Source organism: Narcine bancroftii, chromosome 7, assembly GCF_036971445.1.
Source record: "Narcine bancroftii isolate sNarBan1 chromosome 7, sNarBan1.hap1, whole genome shotgun sequence".
Classification (NCBI taxonomy): Eukaryota; Metazoa; Chordata; class Chondrichthyes; order Torpediniformes; family Narcinidae; genus Narcine; species Narcine bancroftii.
In genome coordinates this window covers 12,808,492-12,834,415 of record NC_091475.1, presented here as the reverse complement: position 1 = coordinate 12,834,415, position 25,924 = coordinate 12,808,492, and the positions used below count along the sequence as shown (strand labels likewise).

At 42.4% G+C, this 25,924-nt stretch overlaps 1 protein-coding gene across 1 annotated transcript in view; it reads right to left on the bottom strand.

The window, feature by feature from the left end:
* LOC138739957 (cell adhesion molecule DSCAM) overlaps positions 1 to 25,924 on the bottom strand; it is a 454,986-nt gene that overhangs the window by 186,093 nt on the left and 242,969 nt on the right. Inside the window, exons 5-8 of the mRNA XM_069892422.1 lie at positions 25,151 to 25,429; positions 15,777 to 16,052; positions 4,272 to 4,568; positions 1,625 to 1,900 (exon numbers count right to left, since the gene is read on the bottom strand). Coding sequence (XP_069748523.1) covers positions 1,625 to 1,900; positions 4,272 to 4,568; positions 15,777 to 16,052; positions 25,151 to 25,429 — 1,128 coding nt within the window. The remainder of the gene's footprint in view (positions 1 to 1,624; positions 1,901 to 4,271; positions 4,569 to 15,776; positions 16,053 to 25,150; positions 25,430 to 25,924) is intronic.

Sequence of the window (25,924 nt, the reverse complement as noted above, 5' to 3'; positions counted from 1 at the left end):
ATCACCCATCAGATCATAACTTGCTGCATAAAGTACACCCTCCTCACCAATCTTTTGTTTCTATTCTTACATCTTTGTTCTTCGGTTATTAGCCCCTCTAGCGATTAAAGGAAATTCTTTTTTTCAAATTTCTTCAGAATTTTGAACACCTTGTTTAAAACTCCTCTTTATCCCTTTAACCTAAGGAGAATAACTAGCTTCTCTAGTTCTTCCACATAACTGGAGTTCCTCATTCTTAGCACCATTCTTGTAATTTCCCCCCAAACCCTCTCTATTGTTTATCACTAAGTGGAGAGTGGAAGTAGGAGTTACAGTAGCTTGAGGTTCCTTAAAGCCGAGTTGGGCATACAATCCTGGGGCCGACCTGTCATAATAGTCTCTGTCTTGGCACCATAGCACACCATTCAAAATAATCCAACGGATTTGGTAAAAGGCTTTTCGAATCCAAACTAGTTTAGAAATAAATTCAAATTGCAAAGCAATGCTGTCATGGCACCAATGCATGCTCTGCTATTGAAAATTGCAATGGATATTCAGTGTCGGGTGTTGGGTTTTTCCTCCTTTGTCTTTTGACTGTGAAGTGGGCTCTGCGGTCTTCTTCAAAGGAGGTTGCTGCCCGCCGAACTGTGAGGCGCCAAGATGCACGGTTGGAGGGAATACTGCAGGATATTATCAGGGCTGGAAGCAAGAACAACAAATCAAATCTGCGAGGTGAATAAGTCTGAGTAAAATTCTGTTCATGATTGTTGGAAAGTAGAAAGTGTCAAAGGAGGCCCCTCACCCTATATCTTTCAAATGCTGCAAAAAAATTTGAAAGACAATTGAACGATCTGAATCAGCTCTTGGTAAAGGAAGGAGGAAGGTGACTTAGAGTCTAGAAGGATGAAAAGAGGATTGTGCAAAAAAAATCTCTGGTGGCAAATGACCTAACAAAAAAAGATTGTTGTAGGATGTTTTTTTCAAAATGAAATAATGGCTTAGCAGTTCCAAAACCTGTGGAGAGGATGGTGAAGGAGACACACTATATGCCATTGTCGGCAGCATTACGAACAGAGCAGCAATGACAAAACAACACATAACAGTGTGAACAATATTTAGCATCTTTGTCCACCACAAGATTTGAAAATAATCCTTAGCTTAATCAACGTAACTTTTCCACGGGAAGCTCTGATCTACCTACAAAGATTCACAGTGCATACTCGGAAGATGTGAAACACCCCAGTTTGCTTGCTTTGGCTGCAATACACAAAAGCGCTGGGGACACTCAGCAGATCACACAGCATCCATAGGAAGTGAAAGATAACCAACATTTCAGACCTGAGCCTTTCATTGAGCATGAGGAAAATTCTTCTTTGCTGCATGACCTGCTGAGCTTCTCCAGCTCATTTGTGCATTGCACCCATCTGCAGAACTTTCTTGGTTAACTTGCTTGCATTGGCTCCCATTTCTCCAAAGCTGTCGTGGCTCTCATGTTACCACTTCTTCCTGATCAGATCCCTGTTTCTGGCAACAGCAAAGCCATTGAGCCAGATCAATACTCTCCCCCATACTGCCCAAAGTGTGGCTGTGGCATTATCAGTATGAGTCTCCTCCTCCATGGTACTCCATCCCAGCCCCGACCTACCTTTGACAGCAACATGTACACTTTGGCTGGTGGACAGTTGCGGCTGAACGAGGACATTGCAGATGTATTCTCCCTCATCTGTGTCCTTCTGGACATCGGAGAGCTTTAGAGTCCCGTTGTTTCCAAATGCCACCTGGCGGTGATTGAAGGGTAGGAGGTTGGAGTTCTTGTACCACTTGATTGAATAGTAAGGGTAGCCAATCACCCGACAGTGAATATAGGTATCACGACCTGCTATGGCCGTGATGTTTTTCATTGAGCGGATGCTGGCAGGTCCTACCAGAGAAAGAAAATTAAACAAAAATAGGAACAATGGAAACTGTAAAAGAAAGAATGGAATCTTAAATAAATATAACTAATTAATATAATCATTGTTTAAGCTGTAATAATGAGTGACATGATCATACTTCCCTGAAAGTGTTAAAGGTAAATTTTCAAAAATTTGCATTAAAAGCTGTGTTTAAGAAAGAGCCCAATGAGAATAATGGGGCCTATATGGAAATAATATATATTTTCCTGAAAAATCTTCTTTCCTCTTTATTTTCACCACATAGATCATGCCAGCCTCCATCTCAAGGCAGTTTCGGGGATCAGATTTTATTAATCAATGCACCAGTTCCCTTTCATGTTAAACACAGAAGCCAGTCTTCACAATTTAACATGACAGTCCATTCATGCAGCACAGATCCTGGAGAGCCTGCCCTTATATTTACCTGAATGGAATTGGCTTCATGTATCTAGTGCTATACTATTGGACCCACATATTCTGCAATAAATAGGTGAAGATTAGAGGTCTTGCGCAACAAGGGATGGTGGAGAAATCCCCAGCTACTGTCTGGGCTAATATACAAAAGCAGAGCATGGAGTTGAACTGTGACCCACAGGCAATGCTTGAGATGAGCCAGCTTTATGTATCCCTCTTCTGTTCCCACAAGAGGCACTGCACACACAATGGATGCAGCAACATTTTGTCATTGTCAAAGGTGTGACAAATCAGTAGACTACTTTCTCAGATCTGTCCCATTGGAAGCAAAATTGACGGTGACTATTTTAAATGGCAAATGCAAAACAACTGTAACTTCAAAATGGCATGGAATTAAACTTTTATTTCAGCCGGAAGCCTCTTCAATTTTCTTTTGCCCACTGAATTTCTATGCTGTAGGCTCACCCTTAAACTTAGGAGAGCACAGTTACCAGAGCGTTTAGAGCAGTGTTGTTACAGCACCATCATCTGGGATTGGAACCCTACACTGTCTGCAAGGAGTTTGCACGTTCTCCCCGTGTCTGCGTGGGTTTCTTCTGGGTGCTCCGGTTGCCTCCCACCCTTCAAAACAAATGGGGGTTGGAGGTCAATTGGGCGACACGGGCTCGTGGGCCAAAAGGGCCTGTTATGTCCGTCTAAACTGCAATATCATGTGGTGCTTAAATGTAAGAGCTGGAAGTTGAGGCTCATTACTGACAGTAAATTGTTCAGAACTTTGGAAACAGAAATGGTGTCATTGTGCCATCTCAGTCAAAAGGTATTAACCAGATTCAAAAATCAAAACAATGCTAAAGAGAGAAGCACGTTAGATAAATGGTACAGTTTCATTTTTGACTGATTAACGTGTTGCCCACATGGAATTTATTTGGCTGGAACCATGAAGCAAAGTCATGAGACCAAATTAGTATTACACCAGGGAAGTCCAAAGCATCAACAAAAGTACATGTGGCTTGATTGAAAGTCATTTGACAAAGAAAATGATCAAACAATGGGCACAGATGATGAGACATGTGCCAAAACCAGTAACACTGGACCACGAAGATTTTGCTTCCTGAACACTTTTGGGTGTATTTTATGGATTTAAGGCTGGAAATTATGAAAATCACCTTAAGATTTTCCTATCACGTACATTTTTTTTATATAACCAGTTTTTGTGATTTTCTGTCATGTTTTAAGTCTACTTCAATACCATAAAGTGCAACATGTCATTGAAAATCTATTTCCTGCATTCGCACTTGGACGTCTTCCCTGCTGATCTTGGTGCAGTCAGTGACGAACATGGTGAAAGGTTTCACCAGGACATTGCGACCACGGCAACTGGAATCCATCAATGCTAGCCGACTATTGTTGGGCACTGACACAATGGGGCATCAGATGCAAAAATCAGCGGCAAAACATTTTTAGATCAGTTGAACTAACGCAAGGTGAGAGCGTCATTAAGCGATTAAGTATGCTAAATTCAATAAAATTTAATGTAATGTTTCTCTAACTTCCTACATGATGCAGCACATCTGAAATTATCCTTGTGTTCAGCTTGAATTGTCGATCATCATCCCCAATATTTTTCAGGAAGCAAAGCTTTCGGAAAAAAAAAGTGTAATTAGCACACTGTGACATGGCACCTACAAAAAACATAAGCAACAAAATCATTTCTCTGAAGTTTAAAAAAAAGCCATCCCCATGGCAACAGAATAGATAACCCGATCAATAGGAGAGAATGGAAGAAAAAAAAAACATGGAAGCACTTAGAAAGTCAATTTCTGCCAAAACAAATGGCAACAAAAAAAAGGACAATTTTAAAATTCAGAAACAGAACTTAATGCATGGAATACACAATCCTAATGAAATGAACTATGTGTTCTGAGGAGCTAATTTGACAAGCACCTCTTACGTTTATTCGAGCCTGATACATGGCAACTCCAGCAGAGTTGTTAGCCGCACACTGGTAGACTCCGCCATCCCGGACCTGAGTGTTGGTGACGTTCAGGTGGCTGATCACATTGCTCTCCTTTGTGATGTACTGGCTGAAGCGGTGGCTTCCGTCTCTCGAGATGACGTCATCGTCCAGGGTCCAAGTGATGGTCGGAGAGGGCGTTCCCTTCACATTGCACATCAGCGAAATGGGCTCGTTGGGATTCACCACCTTTTCACTGAAGGACGAGATCACCTTGGGTGTTCCGTCTGGAAGCAGAATGGAAGAAAAATATCGACCCCCCTGTGAGATTATTCCAAAAGTTGTGCTATGCTGGTTCAAGGCGCTGCTCTTCGGTAACTTATTAATGATGCCACTGGACCTAAGAAAGAGAGGGTCCAATTGTACTACCAGTGTGTGTGGTGATACCACCACTCCACTGGCCGCACTCCTACCGGCCTACTGTACTTGCAGGTAGGCAACCCGGGAGGCTGGCCCCACCTGCCAGCTATCAATCAGCGGCCCGTATAAAGACTCGAGCTGGCCCCTTCGGAGAGTCAGCTACATTGAGCCAGCAAAGATACTGAGACTGGTGTACAAGTTTAAGCTAATTAAAGCCTGTTGTACAGAATGAGGACTTTGCATCAGAATTATATGCAGTGCAAAGGTAATGGACACCTGACTAACACTTCCATTAACTGCACATGAAAATAAAAATGCTGCCACTGAGCCAAGTGAAGGAAAGTCCTCCACCCTAATGTGGTTATCAGGAGGATTATCCAACAGGCCAGACAGGAAACTAACTGCTCTGAACAAAGGATAACCCATGTGCTTGCTCTTGAAGGGTCATTTGTCTAGGCAGGTTGAATGTCACTTCCCCATGTCAATCAAGATTAGGCTACCTATAGGCAAGCACACACCTTGCTATTGGCTTCTTTGAACCTTACCAGTGGGTCCCTTAATCACTTTCCCTATTTTGGGCATACCTGAGCTGTCCCCTCCAGCTGACTACTGCATAGAATCCACCTCATGGAGTAGCACTCTCTCTCTTTCCCTGAGGATGAACTCAAGCTCCACACAAGGTCACGAGCCAGATGACGCTGGAGAGTCAATTAGAAGGTGAGTGCCAGTAATGGGTTGGGGGACTTATAATGCACACATGCAAATTGACCATGGTAACTTTCTTTCTAGCTAATTGAAGTGACATACCTGCACCGGGTTGAGGGTTGGTGGGTGTGCTGTTATTGTGTCTCTCTGCCAATATATAGATCACAGTACATAGTGATTACCAGTACTGTTGTTGAGTCTGCTGCAAATGTATTGCATGTGGCTTGTCTGAGTTGTGTGACCGTGTCTGTTGTCACTTTACTCCCCATGGGCAAATAAAGATCTCCTGTCACAAACAATTTGCAGTCAGTCTCATTGCTTCTCAGACCCGCCAAACTTGTTTCTCATATCATAAATATAAATTTGGAACTTAGAAGAAGGAGTAGGGGGAGACTCGCCCATTCCAAATTTCCATACCGAAGTTAAAGCCAGGAAATACTGGAAACACACTGTCGGCCAGGCAGCACTTGTGGAAAGAGGAAGAGAGTTAATATTTCAGATCAATGACCATTTGCAACTGCGCATTTTCAATCTGAAACGCTTACTCTGATTCTCTTTCCGTAGATGTCGCCTGCCCTGCAGTTATTTTTCCAGCATTTTCTGGTTCTTTTTCAGAATTCCATCATCATTTTTGATTTTCAGCTTTGAATATACCGAGCTTCCAAAATTCGAAAGATGTAAAAACCTCTGCATTAAGAAGTCTCTCCCAATTGCAGTCCTAACACCTTATTCTGAGATTGAACTGCCAGTTCCAGATTCTCTACGCAAAGGAAACTCACTGATTTTATGCACTTGCTTGAGATTTGACCCATTCTTTAATACTCCAGTGATTAAAGACCAATCCAAGGAATCAGCGTGAATGCGCACAGACAAGTATACTCTTAGATAAAAATACAACACTGGAGAAACTCAGCACCGTACTTTATATAGAAGATAAAGGTACATAAGCAATATTTCGGGCTTGAGGCCTTAATTACGGTATGAAAAATGTTGGCAGGCACCCGAAAAAAACGGTGGGGGTTAGGGGCAGGAGCACTGTTCCAAAAGCAGGAGGTAATGGGTGGATAAGGGAGGGAGGACACACCAGCAGACGGGGGGAGGAGGGATGGCTCTCTGAATAGAGAGGGAAGGGGGTGGGAGCTGGAGGAAAGAAAAAAAGAGGGAACAGGAAGAACAGAGAGTAGGCCAGCAGAGATTGGAGAAGTCGATGTTAATGCCATCCGATTAGAGAGTGCCCTAATGGAAAATCAAGTGTTGTTCCTCATTTACTGGTGGTCTTGGTGGGATACGCCATGGACAGGCATGTGAACATGGGAATGGGGTGCAGAAATGACATGGTTTCCATTTGGAGATCCTTGTCACTGATGCGGACAGAATGAAGGAGCTCAGCAAAGTGAAGTATATTCTTAGGTACGGAGACAAACGTCTTTGCTCCCTTCCTACGTTGACTCCTTGATGGCATTTTGCTCTGCTGTGATCGTGCTAGTCTAAGCAAAGCCCTCAACCATTACAGAAAAGCTTCCTTAATGTTTGACTCTATCTCCTTGGTGACATCTTCTCATGTACCATTTGACTTCCTAATTTCTTGCTGTGCCCATAATAAGTCAGTTCATTCCCACTCTCAGGTTCAATACTCATCAGTGCCCTTTTTAATGGAGATGTCATTTCCATGCTCATGGTAATATTAAACACAAGGTGAGGGAAATGATCAATTAGGAGACAGAAATGAAGAAGGGAGCTTGAATCGTATGTTAGTTCAGCTAATTTTTGGAATAAATGCAGAAGGTGACAGCTTCTTTCCAAGCGTTATTATAAGCTGGAACATCCCTAAGTAGTTCTGTAAGATTTTATTCAGAGCTTTAAAGAAAGTCGCTGCTTTAATTTAAATTTCTGTCACTTTTCTTTCATCTTTGCTAATCTGCTTATTGAAATCGCCTCTTGAGAGCATGCTGGAAAAGACAAGTCATACCTGACTGGAGAGAAAATGGTACAATTTGCATCTCATCTTTCAGCTACTTTTCTTTGCTCCCTTCCTACGGTGACTCCTTGATGGCATTTTGCTCTGCTGGCAGCTGTCGTGTACCACAGTCCATATGAAATATGAATGGAGCATGTGAAACCAACTTATCGTACCACCACTGGAGTTGGGCGCAGGTGGCGAATCACAATGTAACTTTCCTTTGGCCTTTCTGGTCAGATTTAGCCAGAAAGGAAGGGAGGGTGATCCAGTCATTTAGCACCTTAACTCTTTACCCCTTGACTACTCAAATACAAGTGGTATAGTGATTTCTGATGTCTTTTCGGAATTCCAATCTCAATGTTCTCAAATGGCTCTAATTCTGAAAATCTATTTAAAGCAGTGGTTCTCAACCTTTTTCTTTCCACTCACGTCCCACCTTAAGTAATCCCTATGCTATCAGTGCACGGTGATTAGTCAGGGATTACTTAAGGTGGGAAGGGAAGGTTGAGAACCACTGCTCCAGACCCAAATGACACTGAAATATTTTCCTTGAGAAAAACGGTCATTGGCCCATTTCCTTTGGAGTTGTGCACATAACGAGTCAATGAGGTACGATTAAAACAGTGGTTTTCAAACTTTTTTCTTTCCATCCACATACCACCTCAAGTGATCCCTGACTAATCACAGAGCACCGATGGCACAGGGATTACTTAAAGTGGGATGTGAGTGGAAAGAGAAAGGTTGAGAACCACTGATTTAAAGTAAGCACTCAAATCTGAGATCACCTTTACAAGGCTCTTCTCTACACATGTAACAGGAAGAGTACAGCAGAGAAACAAGCCCTTCTGGCCACACGTTGCCAAATTTAACTAAAAATTTGCTGCTTGTACAGAACATGCACACAGTGACACCACTGATATCTGGAATTCATTCAACCGGCAGCCTCAAGCAACTGACAAAGAAAAAAAAAAATTGAGGAAAATAAATTTTAAAAATTAAAATAATTAGGAATAAAATTATAGGTTAAAAAAATAAGTGTGTTTAAAATTGTAAATGTTCTCTGAAGTACCACGTAAATTTTTGGTTAAGATGGGAGCAGATATTTAACCAGTGGAGGGCCTTGGTCATGCTTTGCTCATAGCAGCTGTTTGAATAAAGTTGGTTGATGTCGCTCGCCGTTGGGGTGACTCCATATCCCTGCTTAGTAAGAGTCACCCCGGTCAGAGGATTTATCTGTAAACATGGAGGGTGGGGGGGGGGTTAATTATTATAATGTTATTGTTATTCTTTCAGGTGTCTCTGTGGAGGGGGAAGAACCTGTGATGGTTAAATGTTTTCAAATAAAGTGACTGAAAATAAAGTAAAATTCTTTGTTTTATGTATTCATGCAAGTGAAGTTTGTTCACTGTAAGTACAGTATAGTATTTTTGTTATTTAAACTATTTATTTTTAATACATTAGACATTGTAGGACTAAGTCTCAATCAAGCAGAAAATACACTTATCTAGCATCTACCAATCCCCATAGGTTTCGGACACCGGGGGTTTTACTGTATTTGCAATCCCTGTATATTCATATTCTATCTAAAAGACCCTTTACTGTTATGTCAGCTTCCCCCATTATCCCTGGCAGCCCATTCCAAGCACCTACCACTCTGTGTATAAACTTGCCCTGCACATCTCCATTAAACTCCTCAGCCTCCCCTTACTTTAAATGCATGCCCTTTAGTTTGTGATCTGTTTACCCTGGAGAAACAAAATGACTATAAATTTCTATTTGGTCACCTCTCAGTCTCCGATGCACAAGAGAGACAACCCAAGTTTGTTCAACCTCTCCATCTGGCTCATTTCCTCCACTCCAGGCAACATCCTGCCAAAACTCCTCTTTACCCTGTCCAAAGCCTTTCTGAAATCTTTCTTCTTTGGCTTGGCTTCGCGGACGAAGATTTATGGAGGGGGTAAAAAGTCCACGTCAGCTGCAGGCTCGTTTGTGGCTGACCAGTCCGATGCGGGACAGGCAGACACGATTGCAGCGGTTGCAAGGGAAAATTGGTTGGTTGGGGTTGGGTGTTGGGTTTTTCCTCCTTTGCCTTTTGTCAGTGAGGTGGGCTCTGCGGTCTTCTTCAAAGGAGGCTGCTGCCCGCCAAACTGTGAGGCGCCAAGATGCACGGTTTGAGGCGTTATCAGCCCACTGGCGGTGGTCAATGTGGCAGGCACCAAGAGATTTCTTTAGGCAGTCCTTGTACCTTTTCTTTGGTGCACCTCTGTCACGGTGGCCAGTGGAGAGCTCGCCATATAATACGATCTTGGGAAGGCGATGGTCCTCCATTCTGGAGACGTGACCCATCCAGCGCAGCTGGATCTTCAGCAGCGTGGACTCGATGCTGTCAACCTCTGCCATCTCGAGTACCTCGACGTTAGGGGTGTGAGCGCTCCAATGGATGTTGAGGATGGAGCGGAGACAACGCTGGTGGAAGCGTTCTAGGAGCCGTAGGTGGTGCCGGTAGAGGACCCATGATTCGGAGCCGAACAGGAGTGTGGGTATGACAACGGCTCTGTATACGCTTATCTTTGTGAGGTTTTTCAGTTGGTTGTTTTTCCAGACTCTTTTGTGTAGTCTTCCAAAGGCGCTATTTGCCTTGGCGAGTCTGTTGTCTATCTCATTGTCGATCCTTGCATCTGATGAAATGGTGCAGCCGAGATAGGTAAACTGGTTGACCGTTTTGAGTTTTGTGTGCCCGATGGAGATGTGGGGGGGCTGGTAGTCATGGTGGGGAGCTGGCTGATGGAGGACCTCAGTTTTCTTCAGGCTGACTTCCAGGCCAAACATTTTGGCAGTTTCCGCAAAGCAGGACGTCAAGCGCTGAAGAGCTGGCTCTGAATGGGCAACTAAAGCGGCATCATCTGCAAAGAGTAGTTCACGGACAAGTTTCTCTTGTGTCTTGGTGTGAGCTTGCAGGCGCCTCAGATTGAAGAGACTGCCATCCGTGCGGTACCGGATGTAAACAGCGTCTTCATTGTTGGGGTCTTTCATGGCTTGGTTCAGCATCATGCTGAAGAAGATTGAAAAGAGGGTTGGTGCGAGAACACAGCCTTGCTTCACGCCATTGTTAATGGAGAAGGGTTCAGAGAGCTCATTGCTGTATCTGACCCGACCTTGTTGGTTTTCGTGCAGTTGAATAATCATGTTGAGGAACTTTGGGGGACATCCGATGCGCTCTAGTATTTGCCAAAGCCCTTTCCTGCTCACGGTGTCGAAGGCTTTGGTGAGGTCAACAAAGGTGATGTAGAGTCCTTTGTTTTGTTCTCTGCACTTTTCTTGGAGCTGTCTGAGGGCAAAGACCATGTCAGTGGTTCCTCTGTTTGCGCGAAAGCCGCACTGTGATTCTGGGAGAATATTCTCAGCGACACTAGGTATTATTCTATTTAGTAGAATCCTAGCGAAGATTTTGCCTGCAATGGAGAGCAACGTGATTCCCCTGTAGTTTGAGCAGTCTGATTTCTCGCCTTTGTTTTTGTACAGGGTGATGATGGTGGCATCACGAAGATCCTGAGGCAGTTTACCTTGGTCCCAACAAAGCTTGAAAAACTCATGCAGTTTGGCATGCAGAGTTTTGCCGCCAGCCTTCCAGACTTCTGGAAGCGTCTGGAGCGGCCAGAATTGCACATACTATTTCAAGGGCTGCCTAACCAAACATTTCGATAGCTGCAACATAAAAGATAAACTTACGAAAGAGGGCAAGTGAAAATTAGCCTTTGTACCAAGGATGCAGGAAGTCAAATGTGACGGTCCCTGAGGAAAGTCTTAGGCCTGAAACGTCAACTCCGTTTTACCTCCGATGGATGTTGTGTGCCCTGCAGAATTTCTCCAGCATTTTTGTGCATTGCAAGTGATAGCTCTGTCATATGGGGTTTAGACAATATTCTAAGACTGAGAACCAGGCCTCAGGTGGGGAATATTAATGTTGAAAGGGTTACTGAGCAGATTCTCCAAAATGGCACCAGACATGTAAGAAGATGTATATAACCACCTTTATCTGAGAAAGCCAACGGATGTTCTGATCAAGATTTAAAAAAAAAATAAGATGGGATGTTCTTCTTCTACAAAAATCTGTGGCAGACACACTAAAGAGTTGACATGTCAGCCTTGACAAGATGCCAAACCATGATTGTACCATCCATATGGTTGCATTGGTTTGCATCTCACTGCAGTCACAGGTCTTAGCTATTGCAGCAGAATGCCATTCCACCCTGTCGCTGCTGAACCAGCCAACTGGCAAAAAGCCAGCTTTGCGTTTCAGGTGGTTCACTTCTCCTCTGTCTCCCACCCCTCCTCCCTCTGCAGCTCCAAGGAAGCTCGTACCACACTGTGAAAGTGTGTGAGTTGTGCCTGCGACAATGACCTACAAAGTTCTCATACCTATTTGGACAGGAGGAAGCACCTGTGTGACTTCACACATCCTCCTGCAGCAGTGTTGGCCACTTTTAGGCATCCAGAATCTCTGTTTAACATTTTCTCTTGTACTTGGCTGGCTATCAAGTCTTTTGCTTTGCTGTTCTAGTGAGGATATGGCACAATTAAGCAGCTAGCAGAGCCACTGTCCTACAACTCCTGTGACCAGGTTCAACCCCAACCTCTCGTGTGGCCCATGCTGGATTTACATGCTCTCCTTATTATTGCTTTGGTTTCCTGCCACATCCTAAAGCCATGTGGCTTGCTACTTTACCTTGGCCACTGTAAATTGCTCCCTGTAGTCGAATTTGGGAGGCGTTGTTTTGCATTATAAAGAAATACCTCTGTGAGACTTCATTGAACCTGTCACCTTGCTCAGTTGACAATGCATAGAGGAAATCCAATCTTAAGTCAGTTAGAGATAGATGAACAGTATACTGCATCTAAGAAAATTATTCCAAAAAAATATTTATTTTAAATTATACCTTTATGTGTGAGTATTATGTGCTGTGTATTGTGTGTGCACGGAGAAAAGCTGTTTTGTCTGGTTGTGCATGTACAATCAGATGACAATAAACTTGAGTAAGTTGGCACAGTTTTGAGCATCTTAATGTCAGAACCAGTTGCTTAAAAATAATAAGAGCATGGCGGATTTTTCCAATCCTTGATGGATGCTAGGTAAATGTAGAATTGGCGGTTGAACTAATAAATGAACTAAAAAGTAATAATAACTGTTGATATAATTCCAAAATGCCTTTGGGTAGGTCAGAAGGGAATTGAGTTAGGGTGGACAATGGAGGGTAGGTTCAGTGCCCATCCCTCTTTGTTAGTTGTCGTAAAACATCGCTGTTTACCCCCGATGTAAACTTCTATCTCACTTGATGCCCCCAATCCTCAGAAGAAAGGAAGCTTGAAGCTTTGTACGTTGAATGAAGACTGACGCACAGTAGATAAATCAGAGAGTGCACTCCGTGTGCTCTGCAACCCTTTTTCTTTCTGTGATTGGCTTTTTCAGAGATGAAAAAAGATGTTATTTTCCCAGTGAGATTTGTGTGTCTTTGAAATCTCTCCTAGTCACTCTGTGATAAAACCGCTTCCTTTACATCATTACGGATTATCAATGTGCCACATGAGACTTTCACCATGGCAACTAGATCAGGAGCTACCCTTAAAATTCTCTAAATTTGCTAAATATAATCTCCCTGCCACGATTAAACTACAATTTAATCAGCAAAATGGCACATTTAGCATCAGATGATTTAAGCGTAACATTAGTGGATGACAAAGTGGGAAAGCAACACTGCAGGCCACATTTCCTCTTCTAGTTTGTTCTCATTCTTCCTGACACTGCTTGAGATCAAACTGGGGGCAGAAGAGAGAGAGAAACTGCTAGTGCTGGACTTTGAAGAATTGACTTTTTCCCCCCATCTGTCCCTCATCCTTCACCCCTCCCTGTTGCCCCAATAAATCCACCAGGCTCCTGTCTCCACTACACTGGGCATCTCCTCTCTGCACTCTCTTTCTCAATGAGGGGCTCCAGCCCAAAACACTGACCATTCTTTTCTTCCACTGAGGCTGATCTACCTACTGAATTCCTGCAGAAGGATTTTTTTTTTGGCTGATCAAACCGGAATCGGAGTGTGGAGTAGCCTGTCTACCGCTAGGAGTATAGGGAGTTTCCAGGGACCACGGGAAGCCATAACGTGTTCTGTGCTGAGAGCCAGCCAGCAGAGCCTTGGGGTATTTCAAGAGCTTATGAGGTGTTGGAGAGGAGGGCTTTTTTAATGAACTGTCAGACACCTCCTATCACCTGCCCGTCGAGCCTGTTCTACTCCGCCATTCTGTAAAATTAAGGCTGATCAGCCCATGGACAGAGCCCAATAATCTTTAATTCCCTTATTATTTAGGGATGGAGCCCATAAATGAAATATATGGGTTTAAATTTGTAGTAGTTTTTTTTCTCTCGCGGATGCTGGGGTTGCACCAAACCTGCTGACATTGGACGATTGTTATGTGAGTTGATCTCCTCTTCATTTTTTTCTACTTTCTATTCTTTTTCTTCTTTCAGGGGGTTATGGGAGGGGAGGAAATACTATGTATTCTGCTTTTGATTGTATGATTTATTTTGAGTAACAAATAAAATATACCAAACAAAAATCCCTTATTATTTAAATAAGTCCTCTTGGTAGTCAGTGAAACACAAGAGGATGCAGCTAAGAGGCAAAGCCAAGTCGCTAATAAGAGAAGTGTAAAGTGATGGAAGATGGCAGAAAGAGCAAGGAGAGACAAGATGGGTAAAATGGCCAAGTTTGAAATGGTGCATCAGAATAATGGCAGCTACATGTAGAGTCCCGGAATCATAGACAGCATAGAAGCAGGTTCTTTGACCCCAGCATACTGTCTACATCAACCATCAACTCTATCTTTAATAATCCCATTTGACTTCATCCATTCCATGTCGCTTTATGCTCATTTAAGATGATTCTCAGAATGTTTTTACGGTACTGTTCCTGTTGGCACCACTTCCTCCAGAAGTTCACTTCAGATGCCAGATATTCTTTGTGTGAAAAATTTACACCCCCCTCCCCCCCCTGAACCTAGTCCCTCTCACCTTAAACTAATGCCCTCTGGTTTATAACGTCCCACCAGGGAAAACGGACTTTGATTATTTATATTGTATATATATCTCATAATTTTATATTCCTCCACCACGTCACCATCCAATGTCTTCCTGAAGGCAATAATTGACTGCTTCCATCTTCACAGACAGAGAGTCTGGTTAACAACCACTCTGTGCAAAAATGGTCATTTCCTCTCATGTTCTTTGAATCCTTCATGATCTTGTACAAGGACACAGGACATATGTTCATAGAAAGGCATATATGGGTGCAAAAATGTTTGGAGTGGGTTAAGGGAGCAGGATCCTGGAATTCACAAATAGAGACGTTAGATACAAAGGCAGGGCAATTATTTTATAACAGTTAGGCCAGTCCACCTTGATCATGGGCTCAGGCCCAAAACGTTGGTTATATTCCTTTGCTTTCTATGGACGCTGTGTGACCTGCTGAGTTTCTCCCACACTTTTGAGTATTGCTCTGCAATCGCAGAGTCCGCACACTTTCCTGTTTAACCTCAAGTAGTGTATCCAATTCTGGTTACTACACCATAGAGAGGGACATGAATGTTTTAGTGAGAGTTGCAGAAAAGATTTCCTTGGTGGTTGATAGTACAATTATGTCAGTTTTTAAATTAGGCAGGAGAAGCTGGGGTTGTTGGAAAGAAGATGAGAGGTGATTTCACAGTAGTGTACAAGATCATGAAGATTTCAAGAGGACACTCAGTAATTTGCAGAATGACACAAAGAGTGGGTGTGCGGAACTGTTTTACAAGGACCTGGTGCAGACTCAATGGGCTGAATGACCTCCTTCTGTTCCATAAGTTCTACGGTGTGATTAATTTTGTTTCCACATTAAGAATCACAGATTCATTACTATTGATACTATCTACAACCAAGGGGCATAGAGCATGACCATGAATTCATTAATGGCAAGAACACCTTCCATTTGTATGGCACCTTTATATAAAATGTAATCCCAAGGTACTTAATCAGAATGTTACCAAAAAACAAATTGATGTAGAGACATTAAACCCAGTGAACAAAAACTTGGTCAAAGAAGCTTTATGGTTCTATGGAAAGGCTCAAGATTGAAATGCTTCATGGAGGGGAAAAAAATGGTCCGGGGGTAATTCAACTGCAGAAAAGTGAGAACGAGTGAAAAAATAGAGGAAGCATTCGTAGAATAAAAGCATGTTTGTGTCAACAAAGCTACTGGGAGATTGAAAAGATGGTAAGATCCATGAGATTAGCACAGAGTTAATACAGTACTGCAATCCAAATGCCTTCACTACCAATCCATTTCTTACAGGAATGGTTCCAAACAGCTGTGTCAGCACTAACCTTCAAGTATAACTTGCGCCAAGTCCTGGGCTGACACGCGTCCCTTTCTCACAAAGCACTGGTAGGCTCCTCCATCGTTGCTGGCCATTCCGTCCATCACCAAGTTCTCCTGGTTGCTCCCAGTGACTTGGACGCTCTTGCCTGGGGCAATGATCTCGCCATTCCGATACCACTGGACGGCATATTCCTCTGTCCCAGTTACGGTGCAGGAGAGCGACACCCGACTGCCCACACTGGTCTTCACCTTGCGCGGGCTCACCGTTACCTTCAGTGGCCCTGTTCATTGAAATACAAGAGAAAATTGAGCCCCTTCCTGCGAGAAAATCTTCCTTAAATATCTTATTGTGACCATTTCCCAAAATAATCACTTTTGAGAACATGTTTTGACTTGTTAATGAATAAGTCTGTTTCAATAGTATTGTGTTTTCAGTTTAGTTTTACTCTAAACAGTAAACTATACTTTAAAACTATTAATAAACAGATAAGATATTAATACATTCAAAAGTACACAGTCAAAGAAATTGTCTGTCTTAATTCTATGATTCTAACAGCACGAAATCCAATTCAAAACTGAACTACTGTTTCTCCTAGATGGTGGGGGGAAAAAACAGCCTTTAACCTTGACTGTAACCATAGAGATTCTCAAAGGAATGTTCAACAAATTTCTGTAGCTGCCAGAACTGGCAAAAAATATGTTTACAAGTCATTTTAACCCTTACAATACCAACCCCTAATTATTATATCTAAAATTAATATGGACCACTACAACAAAAATCTAATATAATAATACACAGGGTAAATATTCAAGAGAAAGTCAATTATTAAATCTTTCTGCTTCTTAAAAAATTTAGATTTTAGAAATCGTTCTATATAGAAAGTCTATTTCAATTTCCAAAGTATTCACTTTCTTGAAGTCACAAGATGAGTATTCTTTCTCCTTTTCTATTATTTCTGTAGTCAGTTATAGAAAGGGTAGGACTCAAACCACACAGATTCCTTAAATTGTCAACAGCCACTCTGGCTTCAATTGTCTTTCCCTGCAATTCCGGATTCAATTTTTGCAACCTTCAATTCAGTCTTATTTCTTGAAAACTTATCTTAAAGTTTTTTTTAATCAAATTCTTTCTCTGTATTTAACAACGGGATCTTCAAGAATGTAATTTTCCCTTCTTCCTGCATCTTCAAGGTACATTTTTCATTGTTTTCCATGTCAGTTGTTTTGTGTCTTTAAATAATGACTTGTTCTCTCTCAAGAAATGAATCTCTTTCTCCAATTTCTTGCACCTTGATAAGGCGGAATCCCTGTTAGAATCCCTTTCTTCAATAACTGTTTCTTTAGCAGTTACTCTTTTCTTCCTCTTGGTTTTATGAATTCTATTTACAATTAACTCTTCACTCTTGTCAACTGCTCTCTGAGCTCTTCTTTTGGTTTCTTTCAGAACTGAAGAACCATGAGATTCAGATTTGTTTACAAGTACAAAATTAAGAATCTTTTTGGTCACTTTTTTCTGGACCATCCAAGTTGTTCGTCAGCATTTTATACTCTGAAGTCAGTTGTTGGATTCGTTCCCAGACATTTGTTTAATTCCTGCCCTTGACTTGAACTTCCCAGGAATAATCACCAGCGGTATTTGCAGAACCTTCATCCATTTTTGATGAAAACAATTTCTTCTTTACTGATTTAGATGCTCCTGGTTTATTTTCCTTAATAAGATTTCTAAGAACTGTTTGAATTCTTCTGAAGGTTCTTTGAGTTTCCTAATGGATATTATATTGTAATTTGTTGCTGATTGCTTCTGACCAATATTATTCTTTCTTTCTATTAGTCCACTGGTTGTCTATCCAATAGTGTAAGGCCCATCTCCCACTCTAGGGATTACTTCTATTGGTTCCAGAGCCTTTGGTACATTCAAACCAATTAGCACCTCTACCTCAGAGTTACCTTCTGGAAAATAAACCTTCATCGGATATGGCCACTGATCCCTATCACTTTGATGTGGGATGTTTCCTTTATGCACAGGTGTAGTCTGCCTGGATATACCTGGAAGATCACAAAAATCATCACTGTGTTTTCTAGCAACCTTTAATCCTGAAGTCATGCGAGTTTCAATGTCCTTTCTTTGTCCTATGGTTTTCAATAGAATCTTTGTCATTTTTCCTTCCAGATTAAGCCTTTTCATAAGCCCCTCAGTACACGATGCTGCAGTGCTTCCTGGGTCAAAAAATCCACAAGTATGCACTTCTGCATTCCCACCCTTGTCCTTCATTTGTACAGGTCCTAGCGAGAGTTTGCCGTCATCTTCAACCAGTAAGGGCCACCTGCCAATACTGATATTCAGCACCGTTTTCATTTGTTTCTTTTATCAACATTTGCTCTTTTTCTGTATCTTTCTTTTCCTTAAAGACATGTAGCATCTGATGACGTCTTCAATTACATATATCGCAGCCAAGTCACTTCTTGCAGTCTTTGCTGAGGTGTCCTTCACCCAGACAGTCAAAACACTCCATTTTCCTTCAAGAAAGCGGTTCTCTCCCTATGCGCCCCACTTTTCCATTTGTGCACATTTTTTCCAACTTGTTTTTATCATTACATAATAAACATTCTTTCTTAACGGGTGAACTTTCATTTTCTTTAGTTTCTTTATCCACTACTGCCAGAGAAGTCGCAAGCATGCTTTTCTGCAATTTTGGTTGAGGATACAATTTGAACTTTTCAACTTCTTTACTCATTGTTTGAGTACCCTTAATTCCTTACACAGCGTCTGTAATAACATCCACTTCTCCATCAATGAAATCCATCAAATCCTTAAAAGTAGCTGCCACATGGTGTATTCCTTGATATTCAACAAACTGTCCTCTCCATTACTTTCTCATCCAGTTTGGCAATATATCTAAATGTTTACCATATTCTGAGGTATGTCAAGCTCTTGACGGTAGCCATTCTCTGTCATGACATTACAACATCCTCTGAGAAAGAGAGCATAAGCTTGTAAACCATTCGTGTCCTCTGGTCTTAATTATATAAGCTCTAGAAATTCTATACTTGCCACCAAAATGTTTCTTTAATAATCACTTAGCCATTTTGATCCTTGATCTGGAGCAACTCTTTACAAGTTCTCGTGGTTGTCCACTCGTAAACTGAAGTAAATACTCTAAACGATCCTCCAAGCTGCGACTTTTAATTTCAATACCACGTTTAAAACTTTTCATAAACCTTTTGGACTGAAGTGGGTCACCATGAAAAGTTGAACTTTTTATCTTGGGGAGAGAAGAGAGTGTCAGTAACTGAGTTAACAATGCAGCCATTTCATCCTGTCTTGTCATGCCTAGTTTCACATTACTTTGTCCAGCCGGATTTCTGATCCTTGCCGGGAATGCCTGGTACGATTCTGTGAGAGATGGCATTTGACTCCCATCTTTGCCCAATGCGGCCATCATCGCGGTTTGATCTCCGGCTCCTTGAATCAACCTGGTTCATTTGGGACCTTGCACATCTCGCATCTACGGCATTGACTCATCCCTTCCTCTGCCTGCTTCGAGACCACATTCATATTGTGGGTGTGGCACTGGCTCAGCACTGAGTCTTAATCCACTTAGTCCTCGATCAAGCACTTCTTATTGGTCTATCACTGACCCAGCTCTGACTCTCGACCAAGACCAAGTCAATGCTGTGGTTCTAACGCTGGCTCAGCTTTGGTCTCTAATAGTTTCCTTTCCTGAAGTCCTTCATCAAAACTGGATGCTTTCAATAATTTACTTTGAGCACCAGATACCACTGAACTTCCTAGAGCCTGTGACCTGGCCTTATTAACAGGAATTTATTTTGCCCTGTTCCAGTTGCTTCTTTTAGCTCTTTTTCCTCCATTTCTTAGCAGCTCCTTTTCTCTTCGTCGTTGCTCCTCCTGTCGCACCTCTTTCTTGTTGTCTCTGCACCCACACCAGTCTTTATCTGTTCCTCTCCATCTTCCAAGTTCAATTCAAACTGAACAATAGTCTTTTTTTCAATTTTGAGAGCTGCGTCTGCAAGAATCTTTCTACGCAAAGATTGAAACTCTGGAGTTCGCTCTAGAACTCCTCTTTCTTCTCCCGCCACCAGCATTTGAGCCACTATTGTTATGTCCTATTTGGTCCTGAACTTCAGATGATGCTTCAGTCTCTGACAAGGTCTCCATTTTAGATTTTTCATCCTTCACACTGCCATCTTATGGCAAAACTTCAGCCTTTACTTCGTGACTGATCTTCCATTAATGTTTTTGGCAGTAATTCTTTGAGATCCATATCCCCAGCAGCTGAAACCTTACTGATATCCTCCCTCGGTCTTGTTGTAAAGCCTCCTTGCTTCCCTTTGTATCTAATAGCTGTTTTTGCAATTCACCTATCAGTTCCGCCTATTTCATCTTCTCAACATTTAGCTCTCTAGCAGCCATAGCTGCTGTTTCCTCCATAGTGTCGTTCGTCACACTCAGATATCAAACATGCACAGCAATTTCCCCAAAACCAAAACAGTCCATAGGACAAGTGGCTCCAATGCCCCGAACTATATTCTGATCTGTAATAAACACAGAAAAATTACCGCTTCAAAACAATGGTTTTGATTGTTGTTTCTTCTTATCAATGCCTGTTGGTATTTTCTCATACTTTAATGAAGGGCTCAAGCCCGAAATGTCGGTTATGTTTTTTTTTTACCTTTGCTACACAAAGGACACTGTTTGACCTGCTGAACTTCTCCAGAATTTTAGCATTTTTACTTCTATCACGGTGTCTACAGATTTTTGTGATTTACTTCGAAACGGAGCCCAATCAATCCAGTCTTCTTCCAAATTCGATTTCCAATTTGCTATGCCTTCAGATCCATCCTTATATTGACTAACATGTCAATAGTCCAGGTATTCTTTGACTTAAATTATTGCAAACATTTCCCTTTATAATCACATTTGAGAACATGTAGCAGGTTGTTTTGACTCGTTAATGAATAAGTCTGCTTCAACACCATTGAGTTTTCCCCTGTTTAATTTTATTCTAAACAGTAAGCTATACTTTAAAACAATTAATAAATGGATAATAAGATATTAATACATTCAAAAGTGCACAGTCAAAGAACTTGTCTGTCCTAACTCCATGTTCATGATTCTAACAGCACAAAATCGATGATCGAAATAACAGCTTTTAACCTTGACCGTAACTATAGAGACACTCAAAGTTTATAGCTGCTAGAAATGACAAAAAATATGTTTACAAGTCATTTTAACCCATACATTTATAATGATTGTTCTTTCAACATATACCAAAGTTCACCTCTACGCAGCACCCCAGTCCTCTGCATTCTTTTTCAAGATTATTTTTTTAATGTCATGTAATAAAACAAAATGTGATATTACACCAAATTTCCTTTAGTCTACCGTAGAGCGGACAAAAATTCGTTATCTGCAGAAATTGCCCAGCGCCCCTTACAGTCAGAGAAAAAGAAGCAAAGGAGAGTCTCTCCAGTCACCAAGTGTCCATGATTTCACTCCCAGCTCTCCCACAGCCTCCGCAACCACACAGCCTTCAGTCTGAACCATGAGCAACCTGAGCTCCAGATACACACTTCTGACACCATCAGAAGCCTCCAGCATCCTGATTCCAATACCTGGAACCCCTTCAGCCAGTCTCTAGCATTCTGCGGCCTTGTATCCTACGTGAGCATTTTGTCTCGAGTCACCAATAGCATGCTACCTGTATGTTCTTCGACATCAGAGCCCTTCACTGGTCCATCCTGATCTCCTCTGCTTCTCCTTCTCAAATGGGGGGGGGGAGGGGGGGGGTTTGTTTCCACACTTTCTGGTGCCTTGCCCAGCCCTCTGCAGAATCTGAAACCCCTCATGGCCGCTGCCGATCTTGGGCCCAGAACCCGCTGTTGTGGGATTTCGAAATAAACCACCGTCGGCTCCTTTAACAGGCTGTTTCAACCCTGAACAGAGCTGACGGTAGCCGCGGGGGGAGTGCTGAGCCTTTGCTCCCCGCTCTCCATGGGTCCACACCAGCGACCTTTACAGCAACTCCACCAGCGCTGCCATTGCTTGTTACATGGAGAGGAAGTTACAATATAGGAACAGACCACTGGACCAGTTGGTCCATACCCAATGTTTACATTTCACCCGAGCTACTTCCCAACCCTCTCCACCACATCTCATCAGTACAAGTCTCAGTTACGTGACCAGATAATACATCTGCTCACCGCCTCCTAGAAATACTCAACTGTTCAAGCAGCACCTGCAATGAGAGAAACAGAGTTAAGATTTCAGGTCAGTGAAGGACTTGTTATTGCACTCTGTGTCTAAATTTAAATTTAAAAAAAATCAGAATTGGGGGAAAAGTTCAAAATTGGTTCCCCTGTTTATTTTACACACCTCTGGGCTGTTCTCAGTGAGGTGTCAGTGGGCTTAAACTTCCACTCAGTGATAATTAATCTCCAGGTGAAGCAGAAAGAAAGACTCGCACTTTCTTCACATTCTTCTCCGAAGGTCCCAAACTGCTTTGCAGCCATTCAAATATTCTGAATCTCTATATACTGTTGTAATGTGGTATCGAAATACCAGTCTTCATTTGAAGGGTCATCGTTGGGAAGACAGCAGTCAAATTTTTAAATTTAATTTAGAGGTACAGCACGGTAACAAGCCCTCCTGGCTCATGAGTCAGTACCGTCAGAATACGCGCGCGTGGCCACTTGACCCTCCAACCTCGTACGCCTTTGGAGGATATCAGAGCACCCGGAGGGAACCCATGCAGACGTGGGCCTTTGGCACTAACCATTACACGAACCGTATTGCCCTGAATTTAACCCAGTAATAACGGTATGATCATGACCAAATAAACAATTCTTAAGATCAAAAAGCAATTTGCTGGTTTGAGCAAAAAAAAGGCTATTGAACAGAAATATTGCAGTTTTCAAAAGACTAAAACATAGTTAGAAATTTTAAAAATAATTAAAATAAGTTAATAAAATAAAATGCTCCATTTACCTTTCTCCCAGCCACCATTTCTCCTATTTATTTATCTCGGTTTGTCTGGTGGGATTCCGTGAGCAGATTTCCCAATGGGCAGGTCAGAACTCTGTGGAAGGCGGCCAATGGAATACCCGGTCTGGGCATCAGGAATTAACACTGACATCAGGTTGGAAGGTGGCAACGTCTCTTTCCCTGCCTTACGGACCCCTTAGCCTCATCAGGAAGGTGACGAGACCATCCCTAAATCATCTCCTCATTCTTACCAAGAAGATAAGGAGAACCTTTCATCTCTCCCATGTTTTTCTTTTGAGCAACATCAGGTTAAAGTCTTAATTCGATGCCAAGACTGTATTGGCATGATGTTCAGATAATATTTGCACAGCAGTCAGTTCAATTTGTCTGATGCTTCCACAATATGTCCCATTCACAGAACTCATCAAAATGTTTATTAAAAGATAATTGGTAATCGCAAGTGGCATGCTGTTTCAATAAGATTTCGGATCACAAGAACGGAAACTGATGATTCAGTGTTTTAGTCAGTAGTGGCATTCTAATGGCCTCCCATCCAGCTGTTCATAAACAAGTCAGCACCCTTCTGCAGGCTGCCTTATTGCTTCCTAATCCAGACCAGTTCTGGCCTCTTAAGTATCCCCCCCATTAGCAGCTGTGTTTATCAAAATGCAACTGTAACATTCCCTCATTCCCCTTGCAACCATACCCCTATCTCTCCCTCTCTCCTCCTTGTCCCATTAATTCTTCATGTGGGATGGCATCACATTTACTGTAACAGCTTTATAAATGCAAGTTGTTGGTTGTTATTTGATCCTTTATTTTGTCCTGACGCATCTGATGAAATTAAAACGAAAGATCCTTCCATCATGGCTTCATCCGCAATGTTGCAGTTACTCCAGCATCATCCCTATTCAGCAACTCATCCTGTGTCACGTGACTGTTGAAGAGTGCTATTCAATTTGTTACGAGTTCAATCATTAATTCGGAAAACAAAAACAAAGATCTGCGAAGCATTTCTTTAATATGATGTGTAATACACAGCATCGTCCCCATGGTCACAGTGTCCTTTGGCATTCACTGAGCCAGAGCATAAGCCCTTCAGTCACACTTTAAATGGAGAATATTTACGGAGAGACCCTTTATTGGTCATGATTTGTCCTTCAGTGATCAGTGGGAAGGGGGCTTTTTTTTTCTGTAGTCCACTGTTGGAGCTATTTCCATATTACCTGCTGGATCGAAAATTTTAGGATTTGGCCCTCTCACGACGATGTGGCTTGGAGGGGAATGTGCAGTTCATGGTGTTTTTTGGGGTCTTCTGCCCATGTCCTTAATGGTGGAGGTTGTGGGCTTGGAAGGCTGTGCTGATGTGGCTGGCACACACAGTCGTAGACTCTAAGACTGTGACCACAGCTTTTACAACCCCGCCGAGAAGGAATTGTAAGGGACATAATTCTACAGCAGACCAGACCAGTAAGGGGCATAGCAGCTGGAGGGTCCACTCAGGCTGCGTGCTGGTGGCAATTTGCTCAAGGGAATCAGTACTCGAGAAGGTACTGAGGGAAAGAGGGGCTTCCGAAGCGTCTTAGGCACAGAGGACTTGCTGATCATATCGGAGGTTTGGATCCGGAGCTCAGGTTGCCGATAGTTTGAACAGGGGTCTGTGTGGCTGCAGAGGCTGCAGGAGCACTGGAGGCAAATCCATGGACACTTAGTGTCTCTGAAGAGACTCTCTTTCTCCTAGTGCTAGGAGTGCCGGGCAATGCTTATGGTGACACTTTGTTTGCCTTGAAGAACGGTATATTGTGTATATTACATTTTTATGTATTATTACATGACAGTGAAAGGGACCTTGAAACTTGGTAGAAGAAGTGAATAAGCTGCCAGACAAAAAAGACTGCTTTTCTCTGAATGGTTTTCCAAGATCACTTTCACTGCTGTATGACTCCTGGTATAGATCTGTGAATTACCAAAAGGTACTGCGAGCCTGGAGATGACATATCTGTAGTGATATATATATATATATATATATATCTATGTGTATGTATATATATATATATATATATATATATACTGCTGCTGCTCTGTACATAAGTGACCACTGATGACTTGGCCCCTGTAACCCCTCCCCCGTGACCTGGTCATAAAGGTCAACCTCCCTGCCCCCTTCCATCCATTCGAGCAGATGGAGTCAGGCTAACCGAAGTCTAATGAGTATTAAAACCCTATTGTTCCTCGCTCAGCCTTTAGAGTCATCGTTAGGGTGCATCAATAGTGGTGCCATGATCAGCCAAAGAACAGCACGCTTGGATTCTCTGCACTTCTGATATTGGTGGCAGCTGGGAACCGAACAAAGAGAAGTCTGTGCCCTTCACTTACGTTTGACATTCAGGCGCCCAACGACCTCTGCATTCCCAAAACTGTTCCAGACTTCGCAGATGTAGTTCCCGGTATCTGCAGGGACTGCCTTCACAATGAGCAGTCCAGTGACAATCTGCCTGAACCGGTTATCCCGTTCCAGGGGGGCGTTGTCCTTAACCCAGCGATACTTGGGAACAGGCTGGCCCGAAGCTTTACAAGGCAATACAACCCGCTGGTCTGCCATGACTACCCGGTGACTAAATCCATCCAGGATCGTCGGAGCTGAGTTGACGGGATCTGTTGGGAACAAGTTCGCAATTGACGTCAGGAGCAAAACAAAAGTCTGCAGACACCGTGACTGAAGTAAAAACACAATGCTGTGGAAACTCAGCTGGTCAAACAGTGTGCTTTATATAGCAAAGACATAACCAACATTTCAGGCTTGAACTCTTCATCAAGTTATAACAAAATATAGGCAAAATCAAAATTTGTTTTTGACCTGCTAAGTTTCTCCAGTACAATTGATGTTAATTCCACTGCCAAAGAGCAATTGGGTGAACTTCAGACTTCAACTCAAAGCAAGAGAGAAATGGAGCTAGTGTTTCAGGTCAAAGATACTTTATCTTCCATGATCCCCTGTTTTTATAGAGTCATGGAATCATGGAGACAGGTCCTTTGGTCCACTGTGTCCACATGATTAACCATCTAATTACACGCATCTTGCTTCATTCAACCCTCTCCAAGTCCCGACAACGCCTCCCAAGTTCTATCAATCATCTTCGAAAGGGAGTT